This window comes from Pelobates fuscus, chromosome 6 (assembly GCF_036172605.1).
Source record: "Pelobates fuscus isolate aPelFus1 chromosome 6, aPelFus1.pri, whole genome shotgun sequence".
In the NCBI taxonomy this organism is placed as follows: Eukaryota; Metazoa; Chordata; class Amphibia; order Anura; family Pelobatidae; genus Pelobates; species Pelobates fuscus.
This window is the reverse complement of record NC_086322.1, coordinates 289,562,178-289,575,853: the sequence shown is the minus strand read 5'-3', so window position 1 is coordinate 289,575,853 and position 13,676 is coordinate 289,562,178. Positions and strand designations below refer to the sequence as shown.

General features: G+C 38.9%; 1 protein-coding gene across 1 annotated transcript in view; it reads left to right on the top strand.

Moving 5' to 3' along the window:
- JPH2 (junctophilin 2) overlaps positions 1-13,676 on the top strand; it is a 109,619-nt gene that overhangs the window by 79,360 nt on the left and 16,583 nt on the right. Inside the window, exons 3-4 of the mRNA XM_063459419.1 lie at positions 3,356-3,474; positions 7,696-8,681. Of these exons, the coding sequence (XP_063315489.1) occupies positions 3,356-3,474; positions 7,696-8,681 (1,105 nt within the window). The remainder of the gene's footprint in view (positions 1-3,355; positions 3,475-7,695; positions 8,682-13,676) is intronic.

Sequence of the window (13,676 nt, the reverse complement as noted above, 5' to 3'; positions counted from 1 at the left end):
TCACTTCTCAATTCACTGTCATTTAGGAGTTAAATCACTTTGTTTCTGTTTATGCAGCCCTAGCCACACCTTCCCTGGCTATGATTGACAGAGCCTGCATGAAAAAAAAAACTGGTTTCAGTTTCAAACAGATGTAATTTACCTTAAATAATTGTATCTCAATCTCTAAATTGAACTTTAATCACATACAGGAGGCTCTTGCAGGGTCTAGTAAGCTATTAACATAGCAGGGGATAAGAAAATCTTAATTAAACAGAACTTGCAATAAAGAAAGCCTAAATAGGGCTCTCTTTACAGGAAGTGTTTATGGAAGGCTGTGCAAGTCACATGCAGGGAGGTGTGACTAGGGTTCATAAACAAAGGTATTTAACTCCTAAATGGCAGAGGATTGAGCAGTGAGGCTGCAGGGGCATGTTCTATACACCAAAACTGATTCATTAAGCTAAAGTTGTTCAGGTGACTATAGTTTCCCTTTAAGCATTTCTATTCCTTTAAATTAAAGAAAACATAATTGACTTTATTATTATTATTTTTTTAAATAAAATAATACATGTATTATAACCTCTGTATGTATGCATTTGTATTGAATAAATGTAAGTAAATAACTATTTTAAGTGCACATCCTGGCTTATTGATGCTTCATGGGGGAGGCCATCTTAAGTCCTTGGTCAGACGCAATACATATTTATAAAAAAAATATTGGGCATAGAGTACAATCTTTTATTCCGAAGTACAAAAAAAATTATGACAGTTTTCCTTTAAATCAATACAGAAAAGCCTCTTCTTCCGTGAAATGACATATTTGACTCTAAACAATCTTATAGAAATTGAAATTTGTTGAGTTTGTTGGTTATTACATTATAATACATTTCCTGCGGTATTCAAGTCTGCTACATGTCTGTGCGCCTGACAAATAATGAATTTTTAAAATGGATTTAACAAACAGAACTGTATTAGATTTTTCTTTCTTCTCCAGGACAAATATACGGAGCCTTTTCATTTTAAGGCTGACTTAATCTTTCTACATGTTTAAATAGAAACTCTATGTTCAAAATGCCCAAATAATAGTTGCAAAAATATGAACACAATAACATTTTTGTAAAATATTTACTTAGAAAGAAATACTCCCTTTCATTAGCTTCGGAGCTGGCTTGTCCTTTCTGCCCAGCAATGCTTCTTAGTGAGATGTGTTTGGACAAAGATCCAGTCCAACCCTTCTCATAGAGATGTGCGGTTTTAAGAAGACTTACGGATTCATACAAAAATGGAAAGGTGGACTCAATTTAAAGGGACATACATTCCCTACAAGTTGGCCGTGGCTTTTTTAATACTCTGACCTCTGCACCCAGGAAGGGCAAAAACCAGAAGAGATTTATGTATTTTTCTTTAACAGGGAGTTAAATAATTAAATTCCCCTTGAGCTAGGCAGCAAATGCTTTGACACCATCAGGGTGATTTAATAAAGTGAGACTTCTAAGTGAATCCAAAGTGATTTAAACGTGTAATGTCTGAGTAGCCGTACTCAAAGCACAGCTGATTTAGATAATTTCTTTTACAGTTTGGTGCATGTGAAATGAAATTTGATTTCACTTTGTACTCTCTCTTTATTGAATAGCCCTGTAAGTGTAATTCACCAGTCATGGGCAGGCTGTCCATATGTGTGTGTTGACACCAGATGCAAAAGTTGCACAAAACTGATATTCCCAGGAAGACAGAATACAAATGAGTATTTATCTCTGGAATTAAACATTGTTTTTTTTTTAGAAATAGGTTGCAGGGACAAAGTAACAATTTGAGTAAGATGAAGTGTTTATGGTGTGTTGAGTTACCCTTTAGTTTATACATATATAGGGATTTTGTATGCATTGCCTGCTAACTTTAGTTTATCATGTGTATACAAAGTATCTGTTTCCAGTAAAACCGACATAAATCGACAGCTATCTATTCCTGGGACCTTGTTTTGTTTGAACCACAAAGTCGCACAATAAAAGGAATTTTAAGGGTACATTTTTAAGGATCTTGCTACAAATATGTAGTAGGTTTATGGTTAACCCACCAGGTGGTTATCTATCTATCTATCTATCTATCTATCTATCTATCTATCTATCTATCTATCTATCTATCTATCTGTCTGTCTGTCTGTCTGTCTATCTGTCTATCTATCTATCTATCTATCTATCTATCTATCTATCTATGTCTGTCTGTCTGTCTGTCTGTCTGTCTGTCGATCTATTACTACTGATGCACTTGAACCTGAAAAGTCAAGGAGCCCATCGGGTGGCCCATACACTTAGGGCCACTCGATGGCAATGTTTAATCAGGGGCCAGGACAGGTGCCGCTGCCCTTTAACAGCATGACCGGGCTCAGTGTTAATCTGGGGTACTGTGAGGAAGTGAGTACAAGTCATTTCCTCCCAGCTTACCAACAAGATGAGTGAAAGAGAGGGGAGAACCAGAGAGGAGGGATAGCCTGGTCCAGACTCACATCAGACTCAGCCACAGGCCACTGGGCCCCAGGGAAGCCACTCTCCTGCTTCAAAAATGTATGGAAGCAAGCAGGGGGTAGCTAACAATATGTCAATTCTGATCTTTGTGTGTATGTGTATGTGTGTGTGTATGTCTGTGTATATGTGTTGTCTGTGTGTGTCTATTTGTGTATGTGTCAGTGTGTGTATGTGTTATCTTTGTGTGTCACTGTGTGTCAGTGTGTGCATTTGTATGTGTGTGTAAGTGTGCATCTGTGTGTATGTGTTAATGTGAGTCTGTGTGTGTATGTGTCAGTGCGTATATGCAGGGCAGTGTATGTGCATACATCCCAGCAATCAAGCGCCAACTCTAAATACAAACTCTAGATGCAAACACATACAAACATAAACACTAAACACAAGTACACCACTGGTCTCAAATAGCAACAGTACATACAAACATGCAACAGCATTTAAGTGCCAACACTACACACAAATACATTCATGCATTCACACACACACAAAACTGGCTAACATTCAAACACAAACACTGCTTACAAATACAGCTCTGCAAGGATAGGCACACAGTAGATCCCCAGCTGGCAATGCATTGTGGGAGTTGTACGACAGATGGGGATCTACCTTGTGGCCATACTTGAGCTAGAAGGGGTGCAGCAAACAAACTACATTACTGTCAAATAGGCACATATACTATAATCATATTGTGATTGCAGAGTCAATGGGGTGTACAGAATGTACCAGCTCAGTGTATTTTGTGTAAATCTAAAAAAAATCTCTTATATTTGTGTATCTGTTGCTGATTTTGTTTTTTTTATTTTGTTTGAACGTCTTTCTTATATTAAAATCTATCTTTTTTTTTTCTTCTGCAGGACAGCTCATGCTAAGGCAAAAGCAGACGGGGCAGAGCAGGCGGCCGTCCTGTCTAACAATGAATCCAGCATTGCAAGAACAATGGCCAGGGAGCTCTCTCCGGACTTTTACCAACCAGGTACTGTGAAAAGAACTAAAAAAAAAATAAGAAAAAATAAAAAAATAAAAATATAAACAATCAAATACATACCCAGCAAAAAATGACAAACTTTAGAGGACTGAGCCTATCTCACTGCTCACAGGTTCTTGCAGTTGTTAAAAAGATGTCTTTATTAACTACTAGACTACACAAAATAAAAACATAAAAAGCAGAATACTTTACTGGACATTTAGCTATTCAATTTGCCAAAAACCTACACGTGTAGTTGAAATGAAAGTATCATATTATAAGTCCAAGTCCCATGCTTGCTTAAAGGGACACTCTAAGCACCATAACTATACAGTTTTACGAGGCTACGGTGGAAGGAGAGTACCTGTAACTGGGTCCCTGAGCACAGATGCTTCTAATTCCAGAAACTTACAAACATTCCTGCAGCAATATGACTTTCCTGTCCCTTTAATGTAAAATAACGAGTTTTTTTTTTCCTCCTTTATTGTCAAAGTCTGTCACTCACAAGTCAATCAGGCTAGAGCTCACTGTAGAAGCTGCAAAGCTTCTGGATTTGCAGCAAAAGCAGAGTTTAAAAATATAACTTACATATATAACTTTTTATATACGTAACTTTTTTATATTTTCAATGTATTGTTCTTGCATCCATTTTTCTTAATGCGTTATCTCTAAAACGCATTTAAAACTACAAGTGGGTCACCTCCAGCCTGGATTGTAGCTATAATATTCTGAGATGAATATATTGTATTAATTAGTACTTTTCCTTTTTGTTTATAAAAAAATAAATTAAAAAATAATAATTTTAACACTTTTAAATGTATAACACCAAAGACGATTCTTCTGCTGTGAGTGCAAAGATGCATTAGTGGAGTTCTCTAAAAGGTTTTCGCGAATATAATTTTTAGCCTTTTTTTGTTAAAAGGTATTTTTTTTTTTCTCAATCACAGATTTTGTTCGCAGTCATAATTTTGTTGGCAGCGACATAAAGCACGCTTTTTTATCTAAAGTGCTCTAAACTTGTTTTTAAAGTATATGAGATAGGATGAAGAATGCTATTTGAACAAAAGCAGGAAAAACTGAAAGCAACAGAACATTTGATTTTCAATAAGTTGAGAACAGTGTTTATTGAGCCAGGAGAGCTGTGTTTTCACGGGAGTTTGAAATACTTCGGCTTCTGGGCCGTTCACACTGTGGATTCCGCTATAGCTACATATTTATATTATATTTATAGTTTAAAAGCTGCACCATCACGGCTGCAATAATATGAATACAATTTGCTATATACACATATATATATATATGCATGCTTCCCTGGTTAAGGGACAATTTCAAGTCTATTCATTAAAGTGTGAAGAATCCAGAAAATTTGTCAGCAGTTTTAGAAGAAGCAAATACTTATGTGATTATATTCTGGACTGGTAATTTACAGAAGAAGTGCACAGGAGTGTCAGTAGAGCTACATAGTTACATAGCTGAAAATAGACATGCGTCCATGAAGTTCAATCTTTCTCACATCTGTTTTTCCTGTTTATTCAAAAGACAGTGAGAACCCCAGTCTGAAACGCTTTCAATTTTGCAAAAAGCTAGGAAAAACAAGTCCTTCTTGACCCCAGAATGACAGTCAGATATCTCCTTGGATCGAGAAGCTATAACCCCACTAATTAATTAAAATGTATATCCTTCAATATTATGTTTTTGCAACTATTTATCGAATTGCTGTTTAAACAGCTATATAGACTGAAAAAAAACACCTCCTTATTGTTCTAACTGTAAAAATAATTTCCTTTGCTTTAGACTAAATCTCCTTTCTTCCAGTCTAAAGGCATGACCTTGTGTACTATGAATAGTCCTGATTATGAATAGATTTACAGACAATGGTTTGTTTGTATAGGCCCTGAATATATTTTTATAACGCTATCATATCACCTCTGAGGTGCCGTTTTTCCAAACTAAAAAGATTTAACTAAAATAGGGGGACATAAACTGTCCATGAAGGTACCACAGGGGATATAAGATGTGGCATAGGAGGAGAAAAGTGAATGCTTAGAGAATGTTATAAATAGGATCTAAATAAGACAGCAAGGATATAAAGAAATAGGTAGCAGGAGTAAAAAAAAACTGAAACAGGACAGAAACATTGAAATGGGAATTGCTTAAGTGAACTGAAATCTATTGAGCAGTTAAACTGAAATTGGAGGAGGGAAGAGAATGATAAAATGTGACAGAAGGTGGAATCTGTAACTATGCAAAAGACAAAGTAGAAGCATGAAGGGATCGGAGGGAGTGATAAAACTAAAATAGGCCAGTGGTTCCAGGACCCTTAAAGAATGTTGGGATCCATATTTTGGTGGATCTTATAGAGGAAATAATGTGTCCCAAAAATAACACTGTGTTAATGCTGTCCTCAAGGCACATCCAGGACAATTGCTGTGTCTTAAAGGAACACTCCACTGCTCAAAAAAAAGAAGAAACCATTTTTAGTAGATATATCACCAATGAAAACATGCATGCATTTATTAATACATTTTTTCTTTGGTAGTATATCTAAAAACAGCTTGCAAAAGCTGCAGATCTATTGTCTACAGCCTTTGCAAGCGAAACTATGTAACATCTACATAGAACAGAAAAAGAGACAGAACATAAACCGGTCCTAAGAATGGCCAGGTTAATATGTTAAAAAATAGAGAATAGTCAAGGGAAAGCCAAGGTCAAGGGAGCCAGAAATACACAAGGTCGATTAGAAAGCCAAGTCAGGGAAACCAGAATTTAGAATAGAAAACGCACTCTCAGTTACCAGGAACGGAAACCACGACAGGGCAATGAGCTAGGGAAATTCACGGGTTTAAATATCCCTCCTTGGGCTGTGATTGGTCAGAGCTTGACCTCTGACCCCAGAATGTGCGCATGCGTCGGAGTCACACGCACGTTCGCATGATCTTTGGAGGCGGAGCTACAAATGGCCGCGACCTCGTGGTCGGCACCATCTTGGATCCCACGTGTGGAGGGGACGGATGCCCCAGCGGGTTGACTCCTGGCTCATTGCTGAACAGGTAATTCCTCCAACCTGTCAGCGTGGTCGCACCGATCGAGTGCAACCACATGCTGCCGCGAGCCGGGGACCGTGACAATCCCACCCAGACTTTTTATGGCTGTCCAATCACAGACTTCCCAATGCAGCTCAATGAGAAGTCTTTGCAAGGCAGGTGCTCCGGCCAATTGCTGAATTTTGAGTTTAGCTCCACTGACTTTTGAATTTAGCAAGGTTAAAGGAACACTATAGTCACCTAAATTACTTTAGCTAAATTAAGCAGTTTTAGTGTATAGATCATTCCCCTGCAATTTCACTGCTCAATTCACTGTCATTTAGGAGTTAAATCACGTTGTTTCTGTTTATGCAGCCCTAGCCACACCTCCCCTGGCTATGATTGACAGAGCTTGCATGGAAAAAAAACTGGTTTCACTTTCAAACAGATGTAATTTACCTTAAATAATTGTATCTCAATCTCTAAATTGAACTTTAATCACATACAGGAGGCTCTTGCAGGGTCTAGCAAGCTATTAACATAGCAGGGGATAAGAAAATCTTAATTAAACAGAACTTGCAATAAAGAAAGCCTAAATAGGGCTCTCTTTACAGGAAGTGTTTATGGGAGGCTGTGCAAGTCACATGCAGGTGTGACTAGGGTTCATAAACAAAGGGATTTAACTTCTAAATGGCAGAGGATTGAGCAGTGAGGCTGCAGGGGCATGTTCTATACACCAAAACTGCTTCATTAAGCTAAAGTTGTTCAGATGACTATAGTGTCCCTTTAATGTATAAATGTGCCGATTTGTATTGAAATCTGCACTGTTTGCAGAATTAAAAAATGGGACACACTCTTCACACATAAAGTGCTTTTGGTGTGTGGAGTGGTTCTTTAACCCCTTAAGGAGACATGACATGTGTGACATGTCATGATTCCCTTTTGTTCCAGAAGTTTGGTCCTTAAGGGGTTAAAGATTGGGGATAGAATAGATGGAATAAATAGCCTCACCCACTGCCCTCAAGCAAAAAAAAAATCATGTTTATGTATTCCAAAGTAGTTATAGACATCTATGTTTATCTCTAGGTGTATGCATTTGTTCAAATGTTTTTTTTTATCCAAGAAATAAACCATATTTACTTTTGAAATTGTTATTTTTTTTTATAAATGTTTTCACCTTTATTTATTTTTTTGTCATCGTTTTCAGGTCCTGAGTACATTAAAAGAAAGTTGCTTCAAGAGATAATGGAAAATGCAGACCAAATGGAGCCAAAAGAACCATCAGCCTCAAAAGAACCACCTCCAACACCTCCAGAAAGTCCCCATCATCAAGACAATCAACCTTCTCCAAGAGATACTTCCCCGGTTCGAACACCATCTCCGACCTTGGCTGAAACACCATCAGATGCAAAAAGATTGAAGCAGAGCTCAAGGAAAGAGAAGTTATTGACCCCAGGCAATTTTAGTGGAGACCAGAATCGAGGTGCAAGTCATGTTGGAAGCAGATCGACAACTCCATCGAATGTGATGGCACATGGTAACACTGGTATTTCAACTTACAGTCCACTTAGGCAAACTCACCGAGTGAATCCTGCATATGATGCACAAATGCAGTCTATTCACAGACTACAAGAGAAAATAGCTGATACAGATGTTGAATTTCATAAGGGATATCATAGCTATGCCGTACGGACATCACCGGTGACTCCTCCAGTAGAATACGAAGAGAGAGAAGCATTCCCATCACCTACAGCATCACCGAAAACAGGGACCCCAGATCTGAAAGAACATGTAAAAGAATCTTCGCAAGAAAGGAAGGCCATGGCAGAACCACTTAAGAAAGCAGAACCTAGCAAAGAAATCAAAGCAGAAGTAAAAGCAGAAGTAAAAGCAGAGAAACCCCAGACCAAGACAGTCTCCAAAGCTGATGCTAGAAGTGACAATACTGAAACAAAAAAAGAACAGATTTATGAGACCAAAGTAGTCCAGAAACCTGAGCCCAAGACAATACAGAAACCAATTGCATTGAGACCAGAGCCTAAAGCTGCACCAAAACCAGCACCCCAAAAACCGGAAACAAAGTCTGGACCCAAGACTGAGTCTAAAGCAGTGGCAAAATATGAAGCAAAGAGTGTAGCTAAAAAAGGTGCCCAAAGTGCTTTGGTGGCAAGTACACAAGAGGAATCGGAGGAGGTGAGCATTTTCAATGGGTATCATTTTTTTTAATTAAAAAGTCAAGTTCTTTCTCTTACACTTTAAGTGGATCTGGTTGTAACAGATAGCTTATAACTATTGTTGGGTGTGCCTCCTCGGAATAGTAAATAGCTGGTCATGAAATTTATCAAGGAATGAGTGTTAAAGCATGTCCACTATTTCTTTTGTATAGTCCTCTTTGTGTCCTACAAACCTGTTTCTTTAAACCATTCAAGAAATGGTAGACTTCTTATTTATAATACTATAGGTACATTTGAGGAAAGGGCAGATAAACAACATATTGGTTTGATATATCTTAGAAAAAAAATTTACAATAAATTCTAAAGAACCCAGTGTTGCCCTGTTTAGTGTAGAATATCACACTGTGCACACTTATTGTCAGTATAGGACATGAGGTCACGAGATTAACTGCTTAACAAAAAAAAATAACCTTTGTATTTAAGCTTTAAGTACATTTACTGAACAATTTCTTTAAATCTGCGTTTTGCATTTTCTAATCACAAGTCTGCTCAGTTTTGGAACCATCTTATTTTAGCCTCTCTCAGTAGTGACTCTTCTATGTTGACAAACTCAGTAGGGACTCAACAATATCATGTTTTTTTTTGTAATTCTTTATTTTGTTTGTGCATAAAGATAACAGACATGTTTGCACTGCCACGACAGCTGGTGCAAGCAGATACGTATACATGATATATCACAGGTATGGCATGAGGAAACTTTGCACATTTTTGTTATGAAAATCAGGATATGGACAAGTTGAGTAGTAAACAATATGTGTAACCAAGCTGATCTAAGTTCCGCTTATAGGCATCAAAACGAACATATAAAAAGTTAAGGGTAAGTCGAGTGTAGTGTGCTACGCTTGCATGTTAGACTCACATTTATCGCTTAACAAAGAGGGCACAAGAAGCACTTGTCAGTAGACAATAATCAACAGTATTATCACAGGTTGAACTAACTGATAGCATGTGGGTGATTAGCCCAGGTGAGTAATCAGGATGTGGGTGCCTATTAGTGCATCAAGATAACCGTTAGCTTAAAACTAAGGTGGCAATGTACATGTTTAAGAATATGGTTAGGGAATTGACACATAAGTAAAAGATTAAGTCCCCTGGCGGCTACCCCTATAGCAAGTATAGAACAACCATATCTAAACATAAACAAAACAAGTGGGGGACCCTTCGGCAATGGAGCAGACGTGGTAATTTTAGGCGACTATATTGGGAGCATGGGTCTCCTACCCTGATGCCCCCTGGCATTTACCCTATACCCTTGCTGAATAGGAGTGCGGCAGACAGTGACAGTGTCCGCTCTGCCAGCCCCAGGCCTTCTCGAGGGCTCTTATGCAGTTCCCACTGCTCCGGCTGCTGACAGCTCCGTAAGCGAGGTCTCGGGCGGTCGCAGGGTGGTATCGGGCCGTCCGGATATGTGGGATAAGCGTCGGGGGGCATCCCCTTCGTGCCCTCGGCCCAGGAAGGCGGTAGCGGGTCTTGGACTTAGTGGGCTGTTTCTTCTTCTTTGTTCTCCTCTTGTTGGATGGCACAGGCCGCCTCCAGTTCCCGCTGTGGGTATGGTGCGGTTTGAGTGAGGGTGGGCATCTCTGCACAGCTCGCGGTTGCTTCTCCCTGGAGGTGTGGAACCCTTTGCTCTGCAATTTCAGCCAGAAGCTGTTAAGAAGGTCCTCCAGGCGCTGCTCAAATGTTGTCAGTCGGGCCAGCATTTCCCAGGTTTGTTGGGTCGGTGATAATTATGCAATGCTCGTGTCGAGTGCTCTCCTTATCTCTGCGTATCACCCTGTTGCTTGAACCGGGATATCCCTCACCGGTGGCCCCAACCTTTGCAGTAGTTTCCAGTGGAGCGCCCAGCAGGAGGGTCGGCCGTGTCTCTCCCGCCTGCGTCCAGCGTTAGGCCACAGAGCGTCGCGTAAGGTCCAGCTGCAAGTAGTGTTCGGATGTCTCCCGAGGGTGGTCTCAGGGTGACCCCAGGTCTGCTCCGAGCTGGATTATGCTTGGCTCCAGTTGTTTGGCTTATTTATCAGGCTGAATTATAAGGTTATCTCCGGAGCGCATGGATCGTGCGGCCATTCATGTCGGCGGTCAGGCCCCGCCCCCAACAATATCATGTTTTTAATGAGACATTCAGTTTCTTCCTAGATTTTAGTTGGTACCCAGCATGGTAATTGATTCAAATGCAGAGTCATGTCTGTTTTAGTCCAGGGTTCTATTGAAAAGGAGAGATCACAAGAGGAGTTTTGTTAACTGAATGCAAAACATTGGTATCAGGTTGAGCCATTCCAGCAAACCAGGCCGTAGTACCATAAATGGTGTATAGCTAGAGCGTTCGGGTTTTCACTTTTACATATAGTATTTGCTAATTCTTCAGTATACAATGTGCATTTCATTACCTTGACATATTAACATTTCTTATACCCACATTCTTACTCCCACAATCTCTGTATTACATCATCTCTCTATCTGCATCCTAAATTACATCAGCTGTATATTACATAATGTTTGTTTTTGCTATCTACATTCTGTTCTTTACTACATTACTTCATTACATTTAGTTGCATTTTATAACTTGTTCTTTAAATCTATATTAAGTAGTCTCTGTCTCGAACGCACCCTACTTCAAGAGTGGGTGTGACATAGTTGTGGCGGTGAAAGGGTTAAAGTTCACTATTTGTCTGCACTAGACCGGAAATAATGACAAAATCCCCCTTAAAACCACCCACACTTAAACATAATAAAATACATATTACTATTTTAATGCTGCCACCACCAAGGAAATTTATAAATGGGGTGTCTTGGTCCCCCAGGTAAATCAATAATAAAAACCCACCAAATACAACTTAGCCCAATATTTAAGAAATTGCAAAAATACTAATTAGTCTCTTCAGGTAACGCGATCCTTTACCTTACAAAAGCAGAACTTAAAGGACCACTATAGGCACCTAGACCACTTCAGCTTAATGAAGTGGTCTGGGTGCCAGGTCCAGCTACGATTAACCCTTTTTTCTTTAAACATAGCCGTTTCAGAGAAGCTGCTATGTTTACCTATGGGTTAATCCAGCCTCTAGTGGCTGTCTCATTGACAGCCGCTAGAGGGCTTCCGTGCTTCTCACTGTGATTTTTCACAGTGAGAAGACGCCAGCGTCCATAGGAAAGCATTGATAAGGCTTTCCTATGGACTGGCTGAACGTGTGCGCGTGCGCGTGCCGGTGACGGAAGAAGAGGGAGGAGAGGAGGAGGAGAGCTCCTCGCCCGGCGCTGGAGAAAGAGGTACGTTTAACCCCTTCCTCCCCCTAAAACCTGGCGGGAGTGGGACCCTGAGGGTGGGGCCTGGTTTGCTGGAATGGCTCAAGCTGATACCAATGTTTTGCATTCAGTTAACAAAACTCCTCTTGTGATCTCTCCTTTTCAATAGAACCCTGGACTAAAACAGATATGACTCTGCATTTGAATACATTACCATGCTGGGTACCAACTAAAATCTAGGAAGAAATTGAATGTCTCATTAAAAACATGATATTGTTGAGTCCCTACTGAGTTTGTCAACATTGAAGAGTCACTACTGAGAGAGGCTAAAATAAGATGGTTTCCAAAACTGAGCAGACTTGTGATTAGAAAATGCAAAACGCAGATTTAAAGAAATTGTTCAGTAAATGTACTTAAAGCTTAAATACAAGGGTTATTTGTTTTTTGTTAAGCAGTTAATCTCGTGACCTCATGTCCTATACTGACAATAAGTGTGCACAGTGCGATATTCTACACTAAACAGGGCAACACTGGGTTCTTTAGAATTTATTGTAATTTTCTTTTCTAAGATATATCAAACCAATATGTTGTTTATCTGCCCTTTCTTCAAATGGGGCACTATAGTGGTCCTTTAATAAAGAAATATTTATTATGAGAAAAAAAAAATAGTCACAGTGCATACAAAAATATAGATGATAAGCAAATTATTTACACCAACAACAGATAAAAACAAAAGGTTCTTCTGGTAGGAAGGTTTGTCACTCTCTTAGTATTAGATTCTGGCCCCAAGCAAGTACAATGCACACTTCCGTTTCATTAGAGATATACCCTCTGGAATAACCACACCTGGAGTTAAGGCGTATCTATAGAGATCCTAAGTGACCACCACCTTGTGTCCAGATTCACATCAATCCAAACGGAAACATGTGGCTCTATCTTCTCTAATGTACCTTCCACAGAAATAATAATTGCATCTACGAATTTGTTATTAGTTTCCCATTCTATAGATAAGTTGATTGCCGTACTTGCGACCCAATATGGTGGACATCACAATTCCATCCCTTATGGTCAAGTTATGCCACTCATGTTTGGGCTTGTTTAGAAGATGGCGCTTGTTACATTCCAAATATAACAAAAATGAGGCTTAATTATTATTCTGTGGGTAAATATTAATATTTTTTCCTTTGGATATGATATTGAAACAAGACTAATGGCCATTAACATATCAAAGAAATCCACTCACACCTTACAAAGCCTTTGATTAATTCACAGGCTCTATCCATATGGTAAAACCCTTTTCACATTCCTATGCAATTTCCATTACCCCTTCTGTCATCTGACCTCGGTGGGGGGTCCCAGCTTCAAAGAGAATTAAGGCTTAAAAACCTTCTAACCTTCTAAACCCCTTTTGACATTGACAATACGATCTCTACCAGGCTGGCAGGTCATTAATGCACTACACCAATTATATTAAAGTATATTAATAAAGTATATTATTTTATATTTAAATTGTCTTACATGTATCTTAAACTTAGTCGTATTCTATCCATGTGTACTATATTTGATGTATAAAATTTATTGGCTTTTTTTCAATATTTCTGGATGTAATCTATTTTCTGCAATGTCTGAATCTATCATATCTATGTTATAATATCTATCTTACAGTATTTTTTTGTTATCAATGTTTATACCCAATCTTTATTTCATCTCTTTCACA